Below are 27,827 nucleotides of genomic sequence, written 5' to 3'. Positions count from 1 at the left end.
TCACACTATACCATTGTACATGGTGAAAAACTGTGATAAACTGAAGACTAGCTACGAGTAGTGTTGGACATTTTTGGAAAGGAAAAATCTCACCAAAATGAGGGCGCTCTCACTGTAGACTGTATGATTGCAGTTGCATACCAGGAAATAAATGTAGGCTTGCAAAGCCGGTAGTGAAAATACCCTGTCAAAAACTTAAGGACAGATACAAGTACGCACAAAAAATTAACACTCGTTTCCTCATTCTTTCTTTTCACTTTTTGTGAACTGACCGATGACATTTAATATTGGTATCCAAGGATAACATTTTGTAATACAGTCATGCATGAAGCTCATCGCCAGTTTTCGGATATTTTGGGCCCGGAATTTTGCCGAAGACAAAGTTGAAAAATCATTCAGTCCACATTTAATGCTCTAATAGCACCCTAAAAAAGTGGGCATTTTGACCAACCTTTAGTCCTACCCTGGTGTGGGGTGTGACTTGCGGGAGCCTAGGGGGGCGGGGTGCTGACATCATTTGACACTGGGGGATATTCACTATGCAGATCTACATCTTTATCATGAACATATATGTATTAGACTACAAATTTACAACACTCCAGCAGAAGCATACATCAAAATGGCGTATCTATGGCTTTAAAACATTCTCCCTTTTGAGTGCTATTTAATCATCATGGAGCTTTATATTGCTCCAGGGATTCATAGGCCCTACTACATTTTGATTGTTGCAGTCCGAAAAATCTGCCTGAATTTACCACGGAAAGTGGGGAATAGCCCATCTGCCAACCAAACAGTGGGGGGAGGGAGATATTATGTACCCTATCCCTCAGGGAGTTACACCCATGATGCAGATTATGATTTGCGCAGGAAACTTGGGCCTACTAATGTGGGCCTGCAACATCTGTACCCCTGGGCTGGCACCCGTAATTACGTAAATGAACTATTTGTTCCACCTTCGTCTGCTCATCCTTGCTTCTCCGGCGTAAAACATTATTTATATTGTCACAGCCCTGCAATCTATATTGAGCAAATATAGGTATCATGGAACATTTTAGCTGGCAACTGATCGTAACTCTGGGGTATGGGAAATTCGAATAAAGCAGGTGGCTTAAGCCTGGCAGACGACAAGATGAGAACAGGTGTCAATCAATTAGTACGCCTGTATGAATTCCAGCCATTTGAACACGCTAATACAATACACCAAAACCACAGCACCAGTCTAGCTCGCTGAGATTGCGTCACGTGACTTAACGAAGTGTATACATGTTGTCGTTGGATACACACACTCGACTGTCTGTGAGTCGCGGTTGTGATTTCGTGCTTTAGAATTCAGAAATTGTTTATTACTAAGCCTTCTTAACATTCTGTTTGTAAAATTTTGTTCCAAAGAGATAAAGACAACATGGCCAACGCTACAGAGGCATCTCGCTCCTATAGGCTGGAGTTGGAACCGCAGAAGAGGAGTATTTTCGTTACCCAGTTAGGAGAAAGGGGGTGAGATACAAATTTGTTTTAATTTATGCTCACAACATTATGAACGAAAATGGTTTTAAGCAGGAAATATGGGCAGTCTTTTGCTCGAAATAGTCTTGTACATTAATAGGCACAATCGCAGAAAACCCTGCCACTCAGTTCACCTTGCCTACCTCGTACTACCGTAGCCGCGGATACAGAGTAACCCTCCATCCACAAGGCCCACTTCGTATCCGCGTAGCCGCTCCCCGGGACTCACTTTGGACTTAGGAAATTCTTCCGCCTTCCCCATTCACTTGGCATTGCAGGATGACACACAAAAGCTCACTTCGTATCCCTGTACATGTATCCGCATAGCCGCCCTCCGAGACCCATATTAGACCTAGAAAATTCTTCCACCTTCCCCATTTACTTTACATTACAGGACACACAAAACCTACTTTGTATCCCTGTATCCACATAGCCGCTCCCCAGGACTCATATCAGACATAGAAAATTCTTCCGCCTTCCCCATTCACTTTGCGTTGTAGGACGCACAAGGCCCACTTCGTATCCCTGTATCCGCGTAGCTGCTCCCCGAGACCCACATTGGACTTAGAAAAATTTTAGTCTTCCCGTAGTTAGTTGTATGTAATTCAAGTGAGTGCTTCATTCTCAAAAATGATTTCTGTACTGTACACAACACGTACCTCGACGCAGCAAGGATAACCCGGTTTGTGTTTGCACATTCATAGCTAAAAGTGACTTTAAATCAATTCCAATTACTCCCTGATTTTATTTGGAATCCAATTCAACAGAGAGGATGACCGTGAGGAAGAAGACGTCAATAAATATCCCATTGTCAAAGAGGTGAGACCCATTGCCGATTTCAACCTAGCTGCCTGAAGCAGCCTATCATGGTAGAGTCATATCAGTGCAGTATGTAAATTATTGTTCAATCATATGGTGTACTCATGACCCACAAGATGTGGCTAACTTACAAGTGGCAATTGGTCAATTCCTATATGTCCACCATAGTGTGGAGGAAGTGAATGGCATAGTCTTTGAACTGCATCTTTCAGTGGCCATTGAGCTTATACACGCAGGTGATAGCAGCCACTTGCCAAGCAGTACATCCCCCAGCTCTGCTCGCTCGTCACTTCCTCATCCCATTCTGGTCAGGATTGTTGGGGGGAGATGGACATTGGCACAAACAGCTGTTTCCATATTGCTCTATTCTTTGCATATTCAAGTCATGGGTCTTGCGGTTGAGGAAAGAAGATAACCAAAGTGCTAAAACAACTGTGTAAATTTTTTCATCTGTGAGGAAATTCTCCCCCCCCCCCCCGGACATAGGCCAGTACTGTGTTTTGGTCTCACTTTCATTTTGTCAAAAAGGCCCAGGAGGGACAAGTTTCATTCCCTGCCAACCCCCTTCCCAGAGTAATCCTGCAAAATTAAAAAAAAAAAATCAGTGATGGATTTTGAGGAATCTGAGACATTAAAGGTCAAAGAATGCTGGCAAGAGTGCATGGGTCCCATATTGGTTTGTAAAAGAAAGATCATAGAGTACATGTGTACCATTGCTGTTTGGTTTATGAATTTGTAAAGCTACCAGAAACTTGGAATATCGAGTTGTACTTGTAAAACTTACGCAGGTGGTGCATGTGAAGAAATGACTAGGGAAACGATCGCGAAGAAAATCTATTTTATACTCTAGGAAATGAAATTCAGTTACATGTACATGTGATGAGCAGTGTTTCAACTGGGTTTAAAACTCCTGATGAAAGGTTACAGCTCAGAACGATTTCTCATATTTGGTGCTGACCAGTCGGCAGGCAAGCTGATAGAGACCGGCCTGAACACAATGCAGAAGACCCTCCTCCTGAAGAGGGAGGTTGAGGTTGACAAGGTGACGCTTGAACTGCAGGCCAAGCGGGAGAACTTCCAGCAGCGCATGGAGGAATGCGAGAAGAAGAGAATTGAATTGCAGAAGAAGCAGCAGAGGGTAGGAAATGGGAGTTGTCAGTTTTGAAAATGATGGGGTGTCAAACAAATCCTGTGACCTCAAATGAAGAGGTTGTTGAAGCTGCCAACTACTTATGGCACTGTCATATTCAAAGTTTGAATTTTGTTTTCTCCCTTTCGTCGGGGCAGAGGTGTCTAAATTTGTTCAAAGCCAACTTCACATTCACCAGTCTTCCCACTTTCATTTTTATGGCCCGTGAAAACAGTTTCCACAAGACATATTGTCATGATTGTTGCAAAGACACGGCATATTTGGCATGCATTACCATAGTGACAGAGTACATGTACAATTCATGAATCCCTTGATAAATTGTAGTTTGTTTATCCCACTATTCCCTTTTGTTGCCCCCCCAGTAAAATCCTAGCTATGCCACTGGATCTTTTTTGGAAAATCTGATATTTTAAGAGGCACAAATGTTAGTTGTACCTGAATGTGCGTTTCCTGTCTTTAGTTCAGTATTTCAAGTTTCAGTTCAATTACATTTATTTCCTCCTCATGGCAAAATACAGGTACTAACAGTGTATGAGATTTATAGGCCACTAGAGGTGGCAAAACCTTGAAAGAAAAGCTTGGGTCAGGCTTGCCGTTACCAGAAACAAACGACAATATCAGAGGAGGAACAAAATACAAACAGGAAAACATTAAATACAAAATGAGCATCAAATTAAAGCAATTAGGAATGAGAGGGCTACGGGAGGGGTTATATATGCTTAATCACACATCATACTAGGGCCCTAGAGACTACTTTTTGTCATCGCAGTAATGATAAGTGCGTATTGCAGAATTCACATAAATTAAGATTTGAATAATCCTTACTTGGACTGAATAAGCTCAGAAAACACAGATCCAAATCTCTCCATTTCTATTTCTTGATGCTATTCAGATGAAAGACAGAGTCAGCAAGTTTGACAAGTTCATTCAGGAAACAGAGGCAAAGAGACGGCGAGCGATCCACAAATACCAGACAGAGTTGAAGCTGAAGGACCAGAAGCAGTCTGAGTATGAACTGTTACTGCAACAGTTGGAAGAACTGAAACTTGTGTAAGTTTGGTAGACTCCCATACATTTCCAGCAGCCAATTTCATAGAACATAATGCAATGCCACAATCAACTTCACTTACTGTGCATTCTATTGCATGCAGTGTGACTATGGTACCCTTCAGGAATGCTACGTACAGTGTACATTAAGTCAACAAGTTGTGCAGTGAATGCAGTCATTTGAGCTGGGGCAAAGCTTCATGGAACAAATCAGTAATGGACAGTTTACTAACTAATCATATCACTTATTTGGCTTATCATTGCTCACTGCGTCAAGGCATTTTGCAAAGTTACGCAACATTTGTGAAATCACCTGCAGGACTTTTCACTTGTCCCCGCTGACCTTTAGATGTATGTCATTGGGATATTGGCTGTTTACTGCTGGGTGCAATTAGGACGTACTTTTCTTCCAGCCATCATTAGGTAGCATGAGTTTGAACACTAGACACTTGTCACACTTCCGCATGCATGTGACATGCACACACTGAACATGCCTGCGTTAAAATAAAGGCAATAAGAAATGCAATCCTTTGCCTTCCTGTAGCTGAGGCTTATACTTCAACTGATTGATGCATGTAAAAATCAGGGGGAAATAATGGAGTGATTATTTTATGGAGGTCCGCTTTACTCCTGCTCTTGAGAATGTTATCTACACACATGTGGACTAATGTTGTTCCTGCATTTTTTCAACTACATCAGTGTAACTTTCATAATTAAGTGTTACAGGTCTCCGAGTTAATGTTTCTTCTGGTGTAAGGTGGTAGACAAGCAGAAACTTGAATGTACGGATGTATTGATCCTGATAAACAGCTTGCTGTTTCTCTTTTCCCAGACATAAGGAGCTGTGTACAAAACTGCAGAAGCACAAGAAGTATGAAGACTACTTGATGAGGGTTCTGGATGATATACCCGAAAGTAAGATTCAAGGTCATTTTGTGAAGGTATTCTACAAGTATTATGAGCTACGGTCAGAGGGACCAGTAAGGCCCGTATCTAGAGAAGATTCGATCCAGCTACCAAGTCAGGTCCTTGTGGTAAACCATAGTATCTTAACACGACTTAAAATCAGGGTCACTTCAAACAAGCTGGACATTTATAAAGCTGTAGTTATCGGTACCAAATCTTTAGAAAAAATCTTGGACATTACATCTCAAAACGTGCTCAAGAGAACTTTAGTTGATTTTTGTATTTGTAAACGAAATTTATTGTTACAATTGTGATGCAAACAAGGTGTGGGTTTTTGTGACTTGACCTCTTGTGTGGAAAGATTCCTAAAGGCAGTTCCATGCAAAAAAGTGGAAATATACCATTCTGTCACCAAGCTCATTATCATTTGTACAAAAAAACAGGATTTTTTTCAAAAATGAAAAGTTAACACAAAAGACAATAGTACTTCCTATACATTCCCACTTTAATAGTAATCAAAGAAAAGGTCAGTAACACAACATGATATCACCACTTCAGAGTGGAAGTGAGTGTGTAAACGCCTTCAATCGTGGACCTATAACAATAGGGTCCATGGTTGCCGAAGAGTCCACGGTTGGAAAACATGTACAAAACATATGGGAGGTCTTCCGAAAAAGTTAAAGTATGAACAAAAGAGGAACAATAGGGAGTCCCTGATTGACGGCGTTTACACACTTGTGTGAGTTGACTTGAGTTTACATTGACTCAAACCCGATGATGTCACAATTAGTAGTAAAACTATCTATTTCCAGCTTGAGCAAAGAGGCAGCTGACAAAAACATTTAAAGGACCAGAGATGCTGCATTTGAATACCAACAGTTGTAGCTTGATCCATCATCATGCTTGTGCATTTTAAACGTCTTAAAGGGAGTAGTAAGCAAGTAACATTCATTTCCTCCTCGTGGTTGAGTACATCATAAAAAAGATGCAAGAATACTAATGAGAAAATCAAGTCCTGACGAGGTGTCAAAACCTAAAAAGCAAAAGATTGTATATGGCATGCCATGCACAGCACAACATGTCATGAAATACAAAACAAATGCCCATTAAGAAAATAATGAATTCTATTCCATTGTTTCAGAACCTGTGATTTATTTTGGTATTTTTGCTTTTGGTCACTAATCAGACTACTTGGAAGTAAACGATTCCATGCTGCGGAGTCTGATGGACAGACATCGCACCTTGAGCACCACCAATCAGGCACTGATAGCGCGAGTGCAGAACATGTCCGATCAAATTGACACAGACAACCAGCGGCTGGAGGAACTCAAGTACAGTCATGACCAGAAAAAATTGGTAAGGGAGAGTGAGCTAAGCCACTTCATGCTGGATGGCATGTAAACACTCAGGGGTTTTCAGTGCCACACTGCCAGTTGCCCGGGCGGACATGAACTGTTTGCCTACAGGTGGGGACTGAATGCCCAATCCATATTTAGATTAGGCCTGGAATCGAACCCAGGAGACTTATGAGACCTCTTAAGACCATCACAAGACCTTCAGTGTTTAGCTCAAGTCATAAGCTGTTCAAATGAACTGCAATAAGAGCATTCCTTTGTCTTTGTTCATCCCGGTACTAAGACTGGTCTTGTTGATAGTCTTGTGACTAGTCTTGTGATGATCTCGACCACAGTATTGGAACCCAGGCTGTGGAAAGGAAGGGAGAGGGAAGAGCCTTTATACCAACCTGACTCCCAAGGCCGACCTGACAACCTGACACCAAGCTGATTCCCTGATGCCTTCCTGAATCCTTGTTGACATGTGACACCCTCTTCAACGCTATTTTAAATTTCCCTTTGTGTAGTTGATAAACCGCCAGCTAGCTGAGCTGCAGAGCAAGCAGGAGGAGGTGATGGAGGCTAACGCTCAGCTAGAGGAGGAGATCTTCAGTGAACTCAACAGCTACCGAGATCATGTAAGCAGATTGATAACCCAGCATCAAGACCTCATTATATCCCTGTCTGTTGGAACCTAAAGCCATCTTCTTAAGGATCTGAATGCCTGAACTATCATCTTGCTTTCAGCTGTGCACACGGATGTACTTCATTGTGGGTTTCTGTCCAAATGGAGAGTATTTCTAAAACAATCACCCGAGTTAATATTGAGCCACTTGGTGTTGATATTTCAGAGTGAGATCCTGGGGAGAATCCAGATGGCTGTCAATGATATAGCCGACAAATGCCACAAGAAACACGACCCAGCCCTGGACTCCATGACCTACATTGAGAAGCTTCAGCTCATCATGGTAAGTAGGTATCGTGAGGATTCAGTGAATGGACTGCATCTGCTTTGCACAAAATGCCTGAACAAAGCCTCGTCACCTGATGAGTGAATTGGAGATCATGCAGTCTGACCTATTCATGTTGGGGCTAGCACCACAAAAATGGTGCAAGTGTCATTGCAGAATTGTGGAATACTTCATTTTGGAGTTGGCACTTTAGTGTTTTTTTACACGAATTGCAGAAATTTTAAACTTATAAGTGACACTGATGCTTCTCATATAATGGCACAAATGAAATATATGCCGTCAAGTAGCAAGAGCAATTTAAGGACGCCCACAAACTTAGCTGGGGAAGCTAAGTTACAATTTTGTGCTTGCCTGAGAAAGGAATACAGCAACTTGTATACAAAGAGATTATTCCAGCATTGTTCTAAACAAATAATATTTCACATTCTTTGAATTGAATAAATTCATTTGGTGACAGATTGAATGTTTCATTCCGCTTAACTTCTCCTAAAGGAATTGAACATAATCTGACCCATCATAAAATTATTCTTGTTTCACTCCTAGACTTTGTTTGTGTATTGCACGAGCCATCATTATCACAAAGGGACAAATATATAGACCAAAAGGGAATTTCATCTTCTGGCCCAAAACAATGACAATCTGTTCCACACGTGCATTGTTTATCCCCGTGGTGCACTCAATGACCAGACTCGCAATTTCAATCATGGCTCATCTTTGAATTGACTTGTGATCGACCATTGGTTCAACTTTGGTGATTGGTGATCAGTCTGTGGTTTTAACATGTGACTGACATATGATCCATCTGTGACTGGACTTTGGACAGACTTCTAATCAATCTGTGATTCCACTTGTTATGGACCTATGGCTGTGCCTCTGAATCAAAATATTTAACCTTGATTTTTTTTGTTTCCATTATCAATTGCAGTTGTTTACAATGGACCTGATCTCAGTAGAGAAGATGGCCAGGAGTATGAGTCTGGGATCCCGGACGCGCAGGAAAAGCAAGAGCTCGTTCAGTGCCACCGGGTCCAAAGGGAGCAGAAATAACACCAGCATGGGCTCCAACTCCCAGAAGAGATGAGATGAAGACCCTCATGGATGATGAATCCCTACCAGAGTTCACAAGAAATCGGCAGACTGTCATGGGGACATGAATATTGATATGTGTACCATTTGGGGTGACCTTGCAAAGGTTATTGAGCACTTGAGATCTCCATCTTGCTAGAGGACTATTGCTAGAGCAGAATCTGCAGCTGACCAAATCTTGATGGGCACACAGCGGCCACTGACTTGGTAACCGCATCTGCAGTTATTTGTTTTGCACAAGAAGCTTGGAGTCATTAATGCAAGTTGCACAAGAACACCACTGCCTCATCATTATTGATGTTATCATTATCATTGATTATTTCTGGTGATGACACCAGGGACTCCTCAAAAGCGCCCTAGGCACTGTAGCTCGCAAGCCCGAAGAAACCTGTAGCTATGAGACAATAAGGAGCAGTCTCAGTTATAGAGATGGGAGGAAAAACCCAGAGTAATGTCTTGGGTAAAACCCTTGGAATCAGGTAGGGACCGGAAAACCTATCCACATGTGAACCAAGCTCGGAATTGAACCCAGGTCATGAAAAGATCATGTTTGTCCAAAACGTTTTTGCCTTTGAGAAAGATTCTGCTAGGATCGAAACATCGGGCACTCCATATTTTGAGGTCACTGTAGTCAGCAAGCAGTTTGCAGCAAATTGGTATTACATACATGTACAATGTATGTTTCAACATATTTTAAGTGAGCAAGAATCCATGAAGTCATGCAGTCAACTTTTTGCCACATACATGTAAATGTAAAATTGGCTATGCACAATACGTATTAGCAGGATGGCAAGCCAGTGCCTGGCAGTGGAAACTTTTCAGGGCACACTGCCCCTGTGAATATTATATTAAACCTGCCCTACAACACTGTACGTGTATTTTGAATCACATACACATACACGCATGGGCATTTCATATCTGTTGTGTGGTGTACCAATGCTTTCATTTTACTGCACATTACGCAAGTTTTATTCAGTACGGCTGTGCTATTTATTACATGTATTGCTTGTTTTACACAAATTGGTGGGAGATTTATCATGTGATGCACAGAAGATCTGATTTGAATTATTGATTATCACCGAGTTCTGTGTCATTGTAATTCACAAGAGTCAGAATTATTTGTGACCTTTCAAGGACAGAAACACACGTGATCATGTGCAGTAAACATCGGGCCATGCATAAGCAGTCTCTTTGGATCCTTTATTTCCTGCGGTGATGTATATTTTTTTATTGAGTCACAGACATCCTCGTAAACTCAGAAGTGAGCTTCAAGTAAGTCTGAGTCTAAGCTCTGTGGGTTGTTAAATTGGGTCTTTTCACAAATGTGAAAGTTTTCTTTCTTTTGTGTCCTTTTAGGCAAAGCCTGAAGGCGTCATTTTTGTTGATGTGCTGCAAATTGTTCATGGGCAACTCGTATTTGTGTAGGATTGAGGAACTGCTATTGAGCAATCACACGGTATTCTCTGATTTATTCCAAAAGAATCGAGCAGCCTCATTCTTAAAATATATGAGACATATAACAAAATATCATACTGCATGACATTCCTGTCCAAATGCATGCATGTACCGAGACACTGTGTCCTCTACTGACACATAACAAAATTGGGTAAAAATCTCTACATTGACAGCAAATTTAATTTGAAAGGGTGCCAATGACATGATTTATTCAAGTTTACCACAAGCGTCTGTGTGCTCTCCACTTGGTTCAATTAGTAAAGTATCTCTTTGGGTGATGAGGTAGTTTATGAATATCAATGCCAATAACTGAAGCTCGAATCACATTCAAACCAGCATCCCTGACAAGCTTCACTACACCCCTCAAGGCAGTCAGTGTTTGCACAACACTAAACCCTTACGGTAGCCTATAATTAAGGCCTTGATAGAGGCTGCTGCACTCACTTGTATTGAGCCCAGACATTCTGCTCAACATGTTGCAAGAACCCATCTCCACAAACAAGGTCTTTGGGGGAACAAACCAAAGCAGGTGAACTTTGGCCCACCCGAAAGACACATCCCTGTACACAGCGTCCCATTATATATTAACACACAATGTATTAAGATGAACCACTGGGAGATTATGTCCTGGTTCAGATCATTCATAACTCAAAAAGACTCCAAAACCCAACCTCACAGTACTCGTATAAGCCGGCAACATTCTGCTAACAAGGCATCCACTAATCCTGCAGTAACCCATCAGCACAGCAAAACCGAGACCAGTAGAAATATCAGTGGAATCTTTCTGGCCAATTAACGAGGCTGGTCTATGAAGTGAGCCATGGTTTAGATCACCAGTTTCCCATTCCACGTGCCCTCAAAGAGCCTGGAGTTATAACAATACTTCCTAAAATTCTCAGAATGATGTTCAAGGTTTACAAAATTTATCTTTCCACAAGCATGTACATTGTTTAATAGTTACAGAAGTATTCAACATTTTATCCTATTTCAGTATCTGAACACCTGTCCTGACTGATTCGTAGCACAGAAGAATCTATTTAAATACATAAATACAAATATACATGAATTAAGCCTTACCCTCCTACAGTAATGCAAATTGCATAGAACCTTGTTTGGTTCAGCATGATCAAATGAGGTCACTTCCAGTCAATGTATGTTGAAAGAATGCAACACTAAGGATTACCACAGGAAAGTGCTTGTTCATGGTGTAGCTGGTCATTACATAAGAAAGCCAAACACCGGCACTTGATTTGCTACAGTACACAGACACATAAGGGCTGTTTGACAGATTTTGAATGAGAAAACGTCAAGAATGCATCTTTGCAATAGTACGCAAATGCTGCAAAGTAAAACTACCCAGGCAACCTATTGCTGTAAACATTCATTTTGAGCGTTTGACTTCTCACATGAAAACACACACCCCTCATTCTAGAGGCAGAAGTGCATGCCCATTTCCTAGTGTTTGTATTGCTTCCTATTCCTTGGTGCATATAAGGCTGGCACTAAACCAGCACGTGAAGAACAATATGTCCCATGGGTTCTCATGTGTTGACCACATTGTTGATAAGGAAAAAATTAACATTCAGCGGGCAATCTGCCATGGAGCCACTGGGCATTTTGCTTGAACGGTACGTCTGATTTTCATAAAAATGATCGTCAGACGTGATGACAAATTTTGGAAGGCTACAGTGGGGCGATATTACAGAAAATATTGAAGTGGGCCCCCGGATGTTATACCTTTTACAGTTGAAGTTATGCAAAGGAAACAAGCATCGCTCCCCTTTTCACCTTCAGCAGAAATCTGCCCTAGATTGCATGCAAATCTGCAATCTTGCACAAGCTTGCATCTTGCCACAAGCCAACATTGAGCTTGCAGCAAACTTGCTCCTCTGAAGGGGCTAACTGCACATTAATAGCAGTACACAAACAAATTGCTGGTAAATTGATGAGGATAGAGTAAGAATAACCGTAAAGAAAAGGGACAAATGACATGAATGAGGGATAAGAATATGAAGCCGTGTTCATGTAAATTAGTACAACAGCCCTTGGGTAGTACTTGTAGTAAAATGACAAGTTTTGAAAGAATACAAGTATTTCAATATCAATATAATTATGCTACAATTTTGACATTCTTATGCTACAATTGAGATGAACGGTGATTGTCATCACTGATTATTGTATTTACTGTAACACAGATTACGAATACAAATGATTGGATGGTTGTAAAATCAGGTCATTCATAAAAATCATTCCAAATTACCCCTGAACACAACTGATTTGAATATCAGCCCTTACATGTAAAAACAAAGCATATAAACTAAAAGAACTAATGATCCCTGAGTTGAAACTGAAAAATACATACATGTAGAAGTATATTACAGTAAAAAAGAGAGACCCCACTTGGTTAATTTTTGGGAGACTTCTTTTAAAGAAACACAGAAACCAACCAAGAATCTTGAAGCTTGAATTCACAGGCAGCTTCAAGTACAAACATTTGTTTTGTTTACAAACACCACCATTTTGCATCGGCGGCCTAGTTTTGAGGAAATTTCACCATTGGTTGGCAACATCTTTTGCCTCAATCCGCACGTTTTCATGAGTTCCGTGATTTAGTACAAGAATTTATTCTTTGGGGATTTCGCAACTGATCCAGATTTTTGACGACTTGTAAATAATTATATTTTCATGTTCACAGTTTGTAGAATCTGCACTTGTGACACTGAGTGAAGACTTTAGGCTTAGCACTAGATGTACCCAACATACCAAGGTGATCACATTTTGACAATGGACTTTCTCGGAAGAGAATACTTAAGTTACAACTTCAGATCATCAACATCAGATTCAGATTTGTTAAAAGGTTACAGTCTGCTACATGAATAAGGCAACAGTTTCAAAGTTTGGCAAGGCTCAAGGCACTTTAGATCATCTAGTCCCATCCAGTGACAATCAATCCTCTTTACCGACAATTTGAATGACATTGATTTATAACCACAGTCCAATCACAGTGAGTAGCTGATCAAGGATCAATAAAAATACACAATAAAAAATTCCGCAAGGGAAACTGAAATAAAAGGTTTGAGGTTGCACCATGCGAGGATATCTCTTTTGTGAGTTCGTGTGGTTCTGTTCCGTAAAGAACTGGTGGGTACTCAGCCTATACAATTTAGTTTCTTACACCTTTGGCAACCTTCCCCCATGCTCCCCTCCTTCAGACTGACACACCTCACCGATCATCTAGCATCTTGGTTGGATCCAGAGTTAAATCCTCTCCACACCTTACCGCCTCTGGGCACCATTTAAGCCACTTCATCAATGGAACCTCTGCAGTCTCCTGACAATGAAGCATATTGTCTGAAATACTCAACTTTAATAAGGGTACCCGTCGGTTCTTTTCAGCACCACTCAAACAAAAGGGATATCCTTGCATGGCGCTACCACAAACCTTGGACTTAATGTGCCACCTTCACCAAAAAAAGCTCCAAAGTTCAAGGGAAACTATGTTAAGTGTGCATTTTTACGTAATTCTTAACTACAGGCCCAAGTTATATATGCCCAAGTTAAGTTTCCAACATGACAATAGCTTAAGAAACAATGTGGTATGTACATATTCAACTACATTTATACAGGTTTACATGCATTCATCAGGGTGTGAGTGGCCACTTAAAATTAAAGCTGAAAACAGCTAGTAAAAAGCTGAAATGTAAGAAGTCCCCCATATATTTGTACACAGCAGGTGCAGAAAAAAAGCTGAATTTTCACACCTCTGATTCCTTTTCCACTGTATTCGTACACTTGTACTGATTCGTGTAAGCTGGAAGACATCATCAAGTTGAAATGTGAAAATGAAAACATCAATAACAGCACAATTATTGATTTCCATGTGGTACCTTTCACACCTTTATTGGTGGCATTTAACCACATGCCAACGGTACTATTTTTGGCCCCAAAATTTTAAATTTTGAAAAAGGCAAGATATGGCTGCCAACTTTTCATATGCAGCCAAACGCCATGAATACTGATTTGCAGGAGTCACTTCAACAGTACACTGTATCGGCGCAACGTTTCTTACCACAACCTGAAATTCTTCACTCCCGGGTGCGCCGACAGAGTGATATTTACTGCCACAACAGCCTGTGCACAGCAGCACACAATTCCCCTCCACAGACTGCTTGGACTTGGTGTGCGCGTACAGAACAAACTGGGGGATTAGCACGTTTTGAGACAACATCCAGAGGTCAGTCGAAGCAAGCTTAACGTTTTAAGCAGTCATCCGTGCCAGTGTCTACAGACAGCCAAATTGTGTTTACACATCCTCCAATGTGGCACGGTTCAAGGTGAAGTACCACTTGAGTTTGTACATGTACATGTATGTATATGCTCATCTCATGACAATCACAGTGAATCGTTACTATTTTTAATTCTAGTTTTGCTACTTACAATTTGTCTTATTTGTAGTTTTGTTACATGTAGATCTATAAATAAATATATCCTCTTTTTACAAGTAGTGAATGAGTCAGGCCTAAATATGGCAATGAAAGCCAACTGAATATCACCTTGCATGAAAACACATTCTGCGAAAAACTGCTGCATTGTTGTTATCTTGAGAACACCGTAAAGCACACTCAGACGACTTTAAATGACACATGCTGGGTAAAATAAGACAGAAATTTGGCGCGACTCTTCTCTTTCCGACATCCAAAGCTGTGGCTCTTTTTATGCATGCACATTATATATTACGACTGTCTTAGTATTGAGTACCGAAGTGTGATGTCACTGTGAACCAGAAAGTGCAGTGCAAACGAACGGAGTACGCGCGCGTGTTGGTTCACGCGATGGTTCACGCGCTCAGGCCTTTTACACACTAATTGTGTGCGTGACGTATTTACTTCGGTACTCTATTGGCCCATCAAGGTGTTTTTTTTTTGGGTACTTTGTGAGTACTCTATCATATTACCTGTGTCAAAAAGTGATCTTTAGACAGGGTTTTACCAATGGAACATAATTCATATACATAGATCTATCCCATTTTCTTTTAAATTATAAATTCAGTTTACATGGGTTTCTTCAATTAAGATGTGTCGGTGTTAGCTGAAATTCCTTTGCACTAACACTTTCCAAAACTTGAGGATATTCTGTATCTCATCAGTTTTAAAAAGTTAAGAATTGTGAGGTTTTTTATCACATGGGAGAACAACTTAGTTACTATAACAAAACTGTTAAACATGCGTGTACCCTGTTCTGTTAAATACTATGTTTTTTATCTTATCGTACATAAATAGTGCACTTCCAAAAATTCCACCACCCCCAAAAAAATCAAAGCTTACAATGTTCATGATTTAATAATTCAACTGTGGTAGGGTTCAACTTCATAGTTACTACTACAGTAAATTGTTATGTAGAAGCACAGGGCATTCCCCTTATCAGGCAAACCATGACATGGCTTGGATGATCACAGCAGATCAGGTCAAGGGTCGATTACATGTACATCTCACTACTTCCCATGCAAGTTCATTTTTCTTGAGGTTCATTTGACACTGACTTTGCACAAACATGTCCCAAAGTGAAGCATACACAAGCTTTGTGTACACCTGCACCAAAAACAGCTCTTGCACAATTTGTTTTTGAAAGCACATTTAGGCTCTTCTCCACAAGCCATATTTAAGATTTTCCCCAAGAGACATTTCAAATGGATGGAGATACGGCTCGCAGGTCTGAAAGCTCAAGTCTGCAAGGTCTCGTGATTCCAGAAACTCGGCACAAACTTGTGCTAAAAGTGGGGCCTAAAAATGCCCAACAGGTGAGGAAACACAACATCTCTTGTCAAATTTGTTCCCACTTGGTGGAGACTTCCTCGATTTCACAATGAAAAATCTGCGACCACTTTCACACTGTGAACAATCTATCAGCCTCTATTTGTGACTTTGATGCCCTTGGATATTCCTCTCCATTTTGTGACTCATAACCCTCAACCCAAACATCCACCAAAACCATTTCTCAGCAGGTGGGAAACATTTCTGTGGAGGTGTGCAAGTTCATACTACACCACCCAGATCTGCAAGATGCAAATCTCTTTGGTTCATTATGTCCATCAACTCTTCATCATCAAGAATTTAGCTTGAGTTAGCGTTCAGTGTGGGAGAGTGGAGTTTTTCCTCAACTGCACATAAACAAATGAGAGTCCACACTAATCCTGTGAGGTGTTAAAAGTGTGGGTGTGTGCATGTATGTATACACATTCAAATCGTGGACGTTAAATCATACAGGGCAACTAGGGTCCATGACTGACTAAACATCCACAATTAATGACTGTTTGCAAAAACACGTGAAAATCTTCCCAAAATAATAAAATTTCTGGGGGATAACACTGTCTTGAGAACAAAATCTAACCAAGAAACTGCACTGCCATGGAGGTGAGGTTTCTTTCAAGGATAATAACATCTAGCTCCAGCAATCTGCCAATATCTTGGGTGCAGTCACACGGACTGCAGATTGCAAAAACCTTTTTAGTGGTAAATTTGCACTTTGCAACTACTATTCAGCCCCAGATCCCAGACCTGGATACACCGGTGCAGTCCCCACAACTAAGGGCAAGTTTGAGTACCAACTATAGTTAAACCCATAGTCAGATGCTTTTTGACAATGTGCATATGTGCAATTCAGTTACACTTGAACGACTCTTTTCAGCCTATTTATTTTGGCCTGTTACTCTCATTTCACAGTTGGCCATGATTCTCGTAGCGTACATGGTCACTGAAATCTTGTACAGTTATATTCATGAGAATAGTTCCTTCTGTAATGATAAATGAAATCAGCTATTGATAACCAGCGGTGCGACCATGCCCTAGGGCCAAATATTCCAAACCATCCATTGTTCAGGCATTGTTAGTCAAACTATAGTTAACTACAGTCGTCAATTGAATTTGCCCTGCGAAACAAATAATGTCCAGCAAGTGTACAAATGAGTAAGAATTCAAAACCTTCACCCTGCCGACCGCTCAACCTGCTGGCCGCCACTGCTGGGCTGAAGTCTCACACTTTGGTCTCCGGGCTGGGCTGCTGCAGGGCCTGCTGTTGCATCTTCTTGGAGCGCACCAGGCGCTGGTCCATCTCCCGCAGCAGGGCGAACCGGTACGCCTCATAGTCCATCACCACCTCCTCAAGGTCCCGCTTGCAGAGGCGGGACAGCATGCCCTGGAAGGCGTCCAGTTCGTGCAGCCGGAACAGCTCCCATTTCAGCTTGTGATCGTGCTTGGGGGAGGCCTTGTAGTACACCTCCAGCCAGTCGGGAATTTCTGTCCAGGCAAACGTTAGAAGGATCTTTTAATCTTTCATTGTATGTCAAAGGTACTGAGGCTGTGCATGGCAGGCTTCTTTCAGGTCAGGCGTTTTTGTAATGGAGGGATATGCATGAAAGGTCTACTACTGTGTATCCCTGTAGAACAAAAGCACTGACCTCAAAGATGGCTGCCGTGCACAACCTATATTCATGTAAATGTACAGTCATGGCTATTTCCTGTCAAGTTGTGGGTTATAAAGTCTCTGAAGAAAGTCTCCTATTGGTGAATAAAATACTTTAAAAACTGATGAGTCAGCCGGGCTACTTGAATGCCACTGTCTCCAAGGGGCTTTGTGCATATTCAACAAATTTGACAATAGCACTTCATGCACTGAAAGACTATAAGGACAGACAATGACTCATGGCTCAAGTTATCATAATTTGTTGCCCAGTTAGTCCCTAATCATCTTATCTAGAGCTAAATGCAAGTAATCCAAACAAAAAAAAGCATGCCTTTAAATCCTTTGTAACTGTTATTCTGCAGTTCCTTGTGACCTGACCTTTAGGCAAAACCAGTCCGCACAGCAAACAAACAAGCCTGTTGAAGTACATCCCTCCTTAACAGAGAATTAATTAAATCACAGAGGTCCAACTTACGAGCATAGAGGTACGGGTTCGCAGGCACCCACACATGTTGGCCCCCCGGGTGCTCATCAGCACCAGGTGCATGGGGGTGGCCACCCCCACCCCTGTGGGGGTGTGTAATGGGTAACTGCTTGGGGGCAGGAGGGGGCGGCTCGTAGCGAGGTATGTTTCTTGCATAGGGATGGTGGTACTGGGCCATCTTAGAAATGTGACTGCAGAGAAAAGAGAGGTAGACAAGATGTACCATTACTGATGAGGGGAGGTGAATTGATGGGTGGGTATCACTTCAACATCTGTAGGAGACATTCAACGTATGTCTGTCTCCTTCTGGCAGGTCATAAAGATACGAATAATGAGTGTTTATGAGTGGAACAAATTACATGAGGTTTACACATGGAATGTTCTGTTCCACAAGGCAAAGCTGAGTGGGATGAAATACTAAATCTGTAAGTGAATCAAATCATCCCTTCCAAGAATGGGAATGGGAATGTTAATTGTTTTTTAAACCCCACCTGAATAGATTTTCTTTGAGTACAAGTTCAAGTTTTAATTTCTCAAGTTGGTGTAAAAATGCAACGCGAAGTTTTCACTTTCCCAACCACGATTGAAACATTTTCTGCATGGAGAACCGCGACTGTGCCTTCCCCATGTGCTTGTGGTACGGTGTTCTTTGCCAGTGCACAGAGCCGAGAGCTGTATCTACCGCTCACTCACGTAGTCAATGACATATGTAATGGGGGTGTAAAACCGTTGTCGCACTGATGAATATACATGTACTGAATAAGTCAATGCTGCGTGGACCCTTTTATCTTACTTGATATAGTAAACACCATGCTCCGGTGACTCCACTTTTTCCCAGCCGGCCGGCAATCCTTCCTTCTCCATCGGATGGCTCCAGTGAGTTGTCTGGGTATTGTGGCTGAAAAAAAAAAAAGACCGCATTTTGGTTTGTTTTTGCTGTCCAGAATTGGCGGAAGAAATAAAAGAGGTTTTGGGACGTACATTCTAGACAACCTGCTAAAAAGAAGTAATGGTATTCCGACAGCCCACGATGCTGTGAGTGCAGCATGATCAGTTGATTCTGGAATCAATACAGCACATGAATGCACATTGCTCTATCTGCACTGAGTTGAAAGTACACTCTCACCCGAGCCCATGCACGCGCCTGGCAGACCATCCATTCCAACATCATTGGCTGCCAGTGTTATAGCCATGGTGGGCGGCGCCAGGCAGCACCACTTGGTACTGCAAATTTCCGCGTGGCTCTCAGGTTCAAATTGGCTGTGCCGCCGAGCACGGATTTTCCCAAAAATGAACTGAAATATTACTGAAAATGTACCAATTCCATTGTATGTCAAGCATCAGAAAGCATTGAGAACGTCTAGCAAGCATTGCTACGAGACCCGGATGTGAAATTATGGGATATAATATAGCCTTCCCCGAGGTAGCATGCACAAGTTTGCAGTCTTGGCTCAAGACCAGCCGAACAGCGGTATCAATGGAAGGCATAAATCCTGTCCAGTTATGAGCTGCAAGAGCTCCGCTCGCTGTGCTCGCTACATTTTGAAATCCAAACATTGACCCAGCACTAAAATGGTCCTAGCTAGAACACTGTCGTCTCTGAGTACGCACGCCCTCTTGTTCCTGCTTGAAGTGGATAGGAGATGTGATGACTAATTTTCTTGGTTTTTTTTTTTAGTCCAATCCCCTTCCCAATAGAGAACTCGTTCCTTTCTACAAAATTTGGATACAAAACACCTGTGCTACCCACAACACAAAAACTCAAATTTTGCTGGATCATTGTGATTTTGCACATATTTGTCCAATGTTGGTGTTCTCCCTAAAAATAGCTCATCGTAACCTGTTTATAAGCTATCTGTATGTCATACTTACTCAATGAAATAGATGCGTCCTCTCATTGTCCGATCAACTGTCCATCCTGGGGGGAGGGGATGGGCCAAATTAACACTCGGAAGGGGAGGGTGTCTCAAATTTCCTGTTCAAGACAAACACAGAAACATCTTTCATATGTGTATATGTATTGAGTGATGCTACATTTGTGTATCTTTTTCATGTTTAATTCTGAACAGTAATTCCTCAGAAAGAATCGGCTCCAAGGTTACATGTCTGTTCAAGATCTGTTTTCTGAAACTATGGGACTTAGGTACACTGTGCGACCAACTTGAGCAAGCTCCAGTGTGTGGAACACACAACTAGCACAGCTTCTTACAGTAAGCATGTATGCACATAGCTAACTTTCATTGGAATGTGTAAAACCCTGCAGCACCCTCATCAAATCGCATTTCAGTGTTAAGTCACACATCTATCTCCCCCTTTGTCACCATGGAGCAGGTTACACATACTTGTGCATGATTTCCAATGCCATCTTCTTCCAGGCTAAGATCTGTCTGTGACACAAATTGGGTGGGAAAGATTCAACCTCAACATTTTTCCCCACCCCGCTGAGTGCATACTAACTGCCCTACTCCCTGAACACAGAAACTATGGACCTCTGCCCACTTACCCACGGACGAGCTGACCGGCGCCACGTCTTGCACATACTGGCCACGTGACGGCAGTGAGGCCACTGAAGATGTGTACCGACTGCTGTAGGATGAAACACCGGTATCTGGGAACAGAAAAAATAGACTGATTGCGCCTGCTAAATCATGTGACCTATAGTGGGTATCAACCCTATAACAACATGTGATTTGAGAGTTTACAAACTATACAGCCAGGTTACGGTTTAGTACCCAGTACATCCGTAGTCTGCGTACGGTACCTACCGCCTTTGTTATTTTTGGTAAAGGACACTTACGGAAACATTGCTTTTGGTGGACGTCGTGTTTGTTGATATTTAATACCCACTATAGGTCAAGTGACTTAGCGGGTGCAATCGGTCTATGGAGATGCAACTAGAAAAAATTGACGTGATATGCTCACCACTTCTCTACACTTTATACTGTGCACTCATCAAACCCCAGCTGAAGTATTGTACTGCTACATTTCATTCTATCTCCACTTATCAGGAAACTAGGATTTTTTTATTTCAAGTATAAAAGTTTCAATGGTATCAAGGGTAACACATACAGAGCTTATTCAGAGATATTCAGAGCTTTGTAAAATCTGTATAACCTCTGTCTTTTACCCTCCTATGCTGAAGTCACTCTTTCGGGTCATTTGGTGAACACCTCAAAGAAGCACAGCTGTGTTGTGTTGTGCACTGCACCAACTGTCCCTCACAGGAATATCAGATTGCACTTTTGTGCTGCCCAACAACTGTGCTTCACTGTTTCATGTGCATAATGGTGCAGTAAACCAAATGCAGTGAAGAGGACTGCACAAAAGACCCAGGGTCATTTTGTGCTGGCAATCTACTGTGTACACACTGAACCTGTGCATGTTTGAGTTCCAGATAGAAAATACATGCTCACCGGTGACTGTGGGCATTTGTGCACATTTGTGCTGTAAAACCAAAGGAGGGTTAATGTGTGACCTCAATGATTGTCTGTTCCTAAACAAGCACTTTCATAACCCTATCCATCGGACTGATGCTAACCCTTTCGGTTTGAATGGAACTTTTTTCTCATGACTCACCTTCGGCCGAAGAGGTCAGACTCTGCGCAGACGAATGGGGTGATCGGCTGTACCGCCCGGCACCAGGAACCTGTGCGTCGTGTGACGATGCCCCCGAGTGTTGCATGGAGCTTGGAGGGGTTTGGCGACGGCTTGTGGACGGGCCATGGCGTACCACAGGGGACATGTAGCCTGCAAGAAAGGAAGGACAAGATCAGCCTCATGAAATGAGGTTCATTACCCAATTTTACTCGCGTGTACATTCATAGGATCATGCAGGACATCCGTCCTTCCGAGCGCCAAGCCCGCAAGGCTTGAAATGGAGTGACAGTTGAATGCAGCTCAAACGCATCAGAGGACATCAAAACTTCTTCCAGGTCCCTGAGGAGTATGTCCTCTTTTGGTTGCGAGTGTCGGACCCATACACGTAGCTACACGTACAATGTATATTAAATTGCTAGTACTTAAGTGCCGACTTGCAGTGTAACCTCCTAGGTGCATCCATATCTGTGCACAAACGTATGGAAAAATCCAAAGTTTGTATGTCTGTATTCTCAAACGGTGCATCAACGTCAATCAAAAAAGGCCCAAATGCATAGATGAGTAAATGGGCAGTTCATTTTGCTTTGCGTAAGCATTGCAAATGCATGCACACTGCACTGCAGATGAATTTTGGTGTGGTTTTCAATGCCTCTCAAATTGTGCTGTATGCCATTTGTATGTTGTACTTGCCCATTGTATTTAGAGTACTTCATTTGGAATTTGTTCCATGTTATTTCATTGAAAATGTCTGTGTTCAGGAGGCGTCGGGACTGTTCTGCACATGGAATGGTAAGTTAGCACTCTGGTTTGTAGTTTAATATAGCTCTACAGCTGGAAAAATAGTTCTGCTTCCTATTACACAACATTCATAAATACCTCAGACAGTTTCAGTATTCAACAGTAGGCAACGTGACCATGTATTAACCTTTGCTAATGCCCACTGTAATTTCATAATGCCCGCTGTGTAAAAAGGCACTGTTACCTAGATAGAAGACAGCTTAATTCATTCCTATTGGTCAAGAGACTGTGTGAGCCGCAGCACGCAAAACTTGCCTCACGTGCACCAAGTCCATATCAGGAGATTCTTCTAGACTACTTGCCCAAGGAATATACAGGTACCATTGTACATGGACACCGGACGGGGGTGGTCAGTCTCAAACTAATGTTTAAGACAGGATCAGGAGACTGAACACTGATAATGCCCTTGCTGCAGCTCATGAATCAGTCTCATCTATTCTCCTGAGCCGGTCTTAAATGCAAGTTGAAGACCAGCCAAGCACATATTTATTCTCTTATTTGAAAACAGGGTAGGTACACATGTACATGTACTTGTCCTACAGGTAAGTGTAGCAGTTTTTCACTTTGTTTTTAATCAATTTGATGTCAAACCAAATGTGCATATTACGGAGGAATCCAGTGACCGTGGTAATGCCGTCATTGACCATCTGCAGCAGCCACCACCAATGGCAGTAAGCATTGCGATAACTATTGTTAACAACCACTGTCATGTGCCAGTTGCTCTATGCAGAACTGAACACAGTCCTCTCTGCCATTAAAGGGGGCCACCATATGGGAAATGGCCACTGAAACGTTGCTGGATTTGTCTATCAGGCATGGATTGGATATCAATCATAGGGTGAAATTCCGTGCACATGCACAACGTTCATGATTGAAACTCACTCTGCAGAATGGGAGACGACTCTCGCTTGGTGTATTTGCCTGCTATGCCCTCTGACGTCAACGGTTTGGAGGAGTCCTTTTTTCGAGAGAGTATCATCTTGGTCCTCTGTTTGAAGCACACTCTACATGACCATGTTGATCCTGTTTATGATTTCTGTTGGCAAGGAAAGCATCACGCCAAATATCATCACTGTTTTCACGCTCTGATCATATGTACATGTACAAACATGTACAAGAACACAACTTATGGTTTTTAATATCAGAATTGATGGTTCGGGGAGCCAAAAACACTAAACATGCTAAACACTTTATAAACTAGACTTAAAATGATAGAATCATCCATAACCACATAATCTCCATCCCTGTTGCTTGTGCTGTTCATCTGATATAGAGTACACATTTAATACACATGTACAATAAGCCTTTTGCGAGTTAACTTTGACCCAAATCTGGTACACTGAGTTCTTTAAATTCACGCGAACATAACAACTTGAATTCTCCTTACTAAAACCACTGATGGATTCCAAACTCATATCAACATGTTTATTAATATTATGACATCCTCTCCAAGATCATATCAAAACAAAACAGAAAAAAATAGTTGGAAAATTTATGAGGACCTTACACAAGTTGTAAATACGGTCATTGATGGTCATGATGGTAGGTAAAAGTACGCCAAGGCCTACATGTATGTCTTAGTTTTAGTTTTTTGTTTCCTTATTATAGGTAGGGACATAATGAGTGACGGCACAGTTCATTTGGGAACTCATTTTCTTAAATAGGAAACTGTGATTAAACTTTTGTCTTTTTCTGCATGCTCTAGCTCCTCTATTTAATTTCCTATTTGAAATTTTTTGAAATTTCCAGCGAAGCCAACATTTAATTCATTGAAATTAGGCAAGGAGAACACAGATTTCATGAAAATGTGGATTTTGAGCTTTCAGTAAAAATCGTCAGCGCAAATGTCTGTGGCATGCACTATGTGGAAAATCAAGCTTGCGCTCGAGATCTCTCCAGGAGATTTATACAAATGTGTCCTTGCTATGTTTGTTGAATCTGATCCTTAAGCTTAAAACATGCTGAAATGGAAAGCAAGAAAGTTACAACTGAATTCCGAACATGAATGTACTGGTTGTCTTAACTCGAGGTATGAGTTGTCTAGGGTACATTTACAAGTTGTCCGAGGTACATGTACGAATCGTCCAAGGTACGAGTTGACTTGAAAGCAAATTAATGTTTCTTTGCTTTGCAGGGACCGATGGAATCCAAACTTATATCAAAATGTTTCTTATGACATCCTCTCCAATGTCAAGTCAAAATGAAACAGAAAAATATAGCCTAGGGCCTAGTTGAACAATTTATGAGCCTCCCTACATGTAAGGAACATCAAGAGCAGGGTGTTAAACATCCCCAGAACTGTGAGGCTCGTCATTTGCCGCACTCACACAAACGTGCCCTAGCCATGGTATGCAGGGTAGGCCAACATACTGTACGTGTACATGTACATTCGGTTCCTACACTGTACATGTATATTACCGTGGTAACTCTATTATCGCAGTATCAGAGATTTTGAATTTTGCATTGCCAGTGAGATCCCAATCAGCAATATTCGCTTGGGTAATCAATAAATTATGGCCTGATATAAGTTTTATTAAAACAGAGTGAAAAATTCCGAAAGGTTCTGTAAGTTTTTATAAGATTTAATAAAAGATGTAATTTTTCTTAAATTCATAAATTTTCCTTTACCGTGTCTGTCATTGCCTGACATCTATTTCTTTAACAGTTATGTCTAATGTTGACTGGCCCTCGCTGAGTTCCCATGTCAATTCCGAAATGGCCACAGGTGTCTAAAATGTCTAACGGCACAGTTTAACTGCGAAAGTGCCCATTTTTTTCAGAGTCAAACTACATGTAAGGGCTTCTGCGCTGAGAAACTTTTGCAAGCGTAAAGTGCACCCCAATTTACCTTACAATAGACTTGTATCAATTGTATTTTTACCGTCCGGGGCAATTGATAGTGAATCATTACATTGGCATTATTGTCTCAATCTTTTTGCTCTTATACAACTTAAAGAATTTTTCAGTGGACATTTAGAATTTTTAACTTAACTTTGAATTAAATACATGTAATTCAGGTCCAATGATATGGTTACAACTCTCGGGAATTAGAACTCAGAAAGCAGACACTTTTAACAATTACTTCAGACATCGATAAAAGAATAAGTCCAACAAGAAAATAAATTCTGCGATAGGCTTACCCGAATATTTATTATTCCTTCGGCAAACACCAATTTACATATGTAAGTAACAGAATGAATGTCAAAGTTGTTGCTGCATTTAGTAATGGGGCAAAAAGTTCTGGTGAAAAAACTGAAGTTATTCCATGCCAGATAAATAAGTGTAAGGTGATGTAGTGCACAGTCTGCACTTATTCCCATCTTGGTCTTACAGTGAAGGGCATCTTTAAAGAGAAGACTGGAAAAAATAAAGAAAAATACAGGTAAAATGGAACTTTATCACAAAATACGGTTATTTTGTTTCCTCTTTCTGTTTATCCTTATTTATTCTTAAACAAAGTTCGATACCGCGATAATAGAGACTCCACCTCCCCTTGTATACAGTGTGTAGACAGATATTCTGAGCTATCTTAAAGGAAAATAAATTGAACCACCAAAAAAATCTTAGGAATCAAGTTTATGAGTAAGAGTTAAATGTGAATAACAGCAAGGTACATGTACAATGTAATTCAGGAAGGTGAGCGAACAATCTGTACACGTACATGTACATGTATTTCAATCGGGAAATGTGACACTCTATACATGTACCACGACTACTGCAATAATCACAGTGCTCATTGCCATTAGCACCCTGTTCCTATGATAAGGAAATTGAAGTCCACTTTTTCAAACTAACTGACATTCAGACCTTGAGGATCCATTCCTTAATCCTACTAGCTCTAGTTTTGGTAAATTTTAACCATTGTGAAACTGAATTTCATAAAACAACCTTATGGTTCTAGGTCAAGGAACCAGACTACATGCTTGAATTCATCTTCATTCACAGCTCTTCGTCGCGTCATTTTACGCTACCATTTTACCCCATAATTTCCCTTAAAACCATTTAAAAAAGAAAAAGAAAAGAAAAGAAAAAAGGGAAGGGCTTTGAAAGCTCTCCCCTCTTTTCTTTCTGATACGAAAGAGGACATCACCGCCAACTTATTTAGGTAAGTTATTTCGAAAATATAGACTTTGTGTCCTTATTATAGGAACCGGGTGCTAATGGCATGAATCACTGTGATCGTATGAATGTTAATGAATGCCATAATTAGGCCTACTACAAAATACATGTACTAAACATGCTATTGGCATTGCTAGAGAAAGTGCAGGAATTTTCGACCAGGAGGAGACTTCAACCAACTGCATTCAAAAACTACACAGCTGGTCGAATTTCTGGCTTTTCTTATATGGTACAAATAGGCCTACCCCTGCCTTTACCCTATCACTGTTGGAGTAACCCATCCTACAAGTACATGTACAATGCCTAGGTAAGTGCTGGGCTAGGCTGGGCAAGGACATCCGGCCTACCTCAGAAAAAGTGCAACTGCCTACCCGTACGTACTCGAGATATATATGCAGCCATACGAATGAAGCCAAACCACGATGGTTGTGTTCGTATTGCGCATGCCCGATGTGTATTATTAGACTTGCGTTGCAGCCGTTCATCATTATATCAACAGTAAAAACACCGTCAATTTGTGTGAATTGCGGTAGTCAAGCGGTTACGGCATAATGGTTTGTGATGCGTGGGCTTGGAATTGTGGGGAGGGAGGTTTTTTTTCAAGGAAAATAAAGCCCGAATGTTATTGGAGCCTAATTTCACACGTGAAGTTTTTATGGTTGGTTGAGCATCTAGATGTCATGCATTGTGCATGGTTGTGAACCGTGGTTTGGCTTCATACGTGTGACTGCCATGGAGAAATAATACTACTAGCTCCGTATTCCGTAGGCCTACCCGTCCGCAATTCACAATGGGGTGTGACCTTTAGTTTTAACATCCATTGTCAGTGGATTTTTCCCAAATATTAAAGGCTGTTTTATACGTTTAAGATCTTACCAAAACATGCAGAAGATAATGCACTTCATTCCAAGATTCTGCCACAATGTAAAAGTAATCACAAACTAGGCTACAGCCCTGCTAAACTTAGCATCCAGTTCCGTTCTTCGTACTGACTGAGAGCTGCCATATTGATTGTTCGAGGTAAGAAAATTCTTTACTCCAGTCATTTCTAACGGTACAAACCGATGACGTAACACATTTGTGTGTATTTATGTCGTGCA

At 41.3% G+C, this 27,827-nt stretch overlaps 2 protein-coding genes across 2 annotated transcripts; one reads left to right on the top strand and one right to left on the bottom strand.

Moving 5' to 3' along the window:
* The first annotated feature begins 1,264 nt into the window (after nucleotides 1-1,264).
* LOC110981456 (coiled-coil domain-containing protein 42 like-2-like) lies at nucleotides 1,265-9,998 on the top strand. The gene is made up of 9 exons (XM_022239044.2): nucleotides 1,265-1,494; nucleotides 2,271-2,322; nucleotides 3,284-3,460; nucleotides 4,365-4,522; nucleotides 5,352-5,434; nucleotides 6,612-6,781; nucleotides 7,287-7,397; nucleotides 7,611-7,727; nucleotides 8,656-9,998. The coding sequence occupies exons 1-9, from the start codon at nucleotides 1,403-1,405 to the stop codon at nucleotides 8,809-8,811; spliced, it is 1,116 nt and encodes a 371-aa protein (XP_022094736.2). The 5' UTR covers nucleotides 1,265-1,402; the 3' UTR covers nucleotides 8,812-9,998.
* Nucleotides 9,999-11,193: 1,195 nt separating this feature from the next.
* sav1 (salvador family WW domain containing protein 1) lies at nucleotides 11,194-27,762 on the bottom strand. The gene is made up of 8 exons (XM_022239042.2): nucleotides 27,604-27,762; nucleotides 23,491-23,644; nucleotides 21,790-21,960; nucleotides 20,717-20,821; nucleotides 20,086-20,188; nucleotides 19,007-19,111; nucleotides 18,205-18,404; nucleotides 11,194-17,563 (listed from the first exon to the last, which is right to left on the bottom strand). The coding sequence occupies exons 2-8, from the start codon at nucleotides 23,585-23,587 to the stop codon at nucleotides 17,301-17,303; spliced, it is 1,044 nt and encodes a 347-aa protein (XP_022094734.2). The 5' UTR covers nucleotides 23,588-23,644; nucleotides 27,604-27,762; the 3' UTR covers nucleotides 11,194-17,300.
* Between the last annotated feature and the right edge of the window lie 65 nt (nucleotides 27,763-27,827).

Source organism: Acanthaster planci, linkage group LG01 (assembly GCF_054643075.1).
Source record: "Acanthaster planci isolate LZ-2023a linkage group LG01, COTS_SCS, whole genome shotgun sequence".
NCBI lineage: Eukaryota > Metazoa > Echinodermata > Asteroidea > Valvatida > Acanthasteridae > Acanthaster > Acanthaster planci.
This window is presented reverse-complemented; position numbering and strand designations above follow the sequence as displayed.

Coding starts and splice junctions, on each gene's coding strand:
- LOC110981456 (XM_022239044.2), top strand. CDS start 1,403: ATGGCCAACGCTACAGAGGCATCTCGCTCCTATAGGCTGGAGTTGGAA. Junction 3,461..4,364: donor TGCAGAAGAAGCAGCAGAGG/GTAGGAAATGGG, acceptor GATGCTATTCAG/ATGAAAGACAGAGTCAGCAA. Junction 7,728..8,655: donor AGAAGCTTCAGCTCATCATG/GTAAGTAGGTAT, acceptor TATCAATTGCAG/TTGTTTACAATGGACCTGAT.
- sav1 (XM_022239042.2), bottom strand. CDS start 23,587: ATGATACTCTCTCGAAAAAAGGACTCCTCCAAACCGTTGACGTCAGAG. Junction 20,822..21,789: donor TCTGACCTCTTCGGCCGAAG/GTGAGTCATGAG, acceptor TTCTGTTCCCAG/ATACCGGTGTTTCATCCTAC. Junction 19,112..20,085: donor GGACGCATCTATTTCATTGA/GTAAGTATGACA, acceptor TTTTTTTTTCAG/CCACAATACCCAGACAACTC.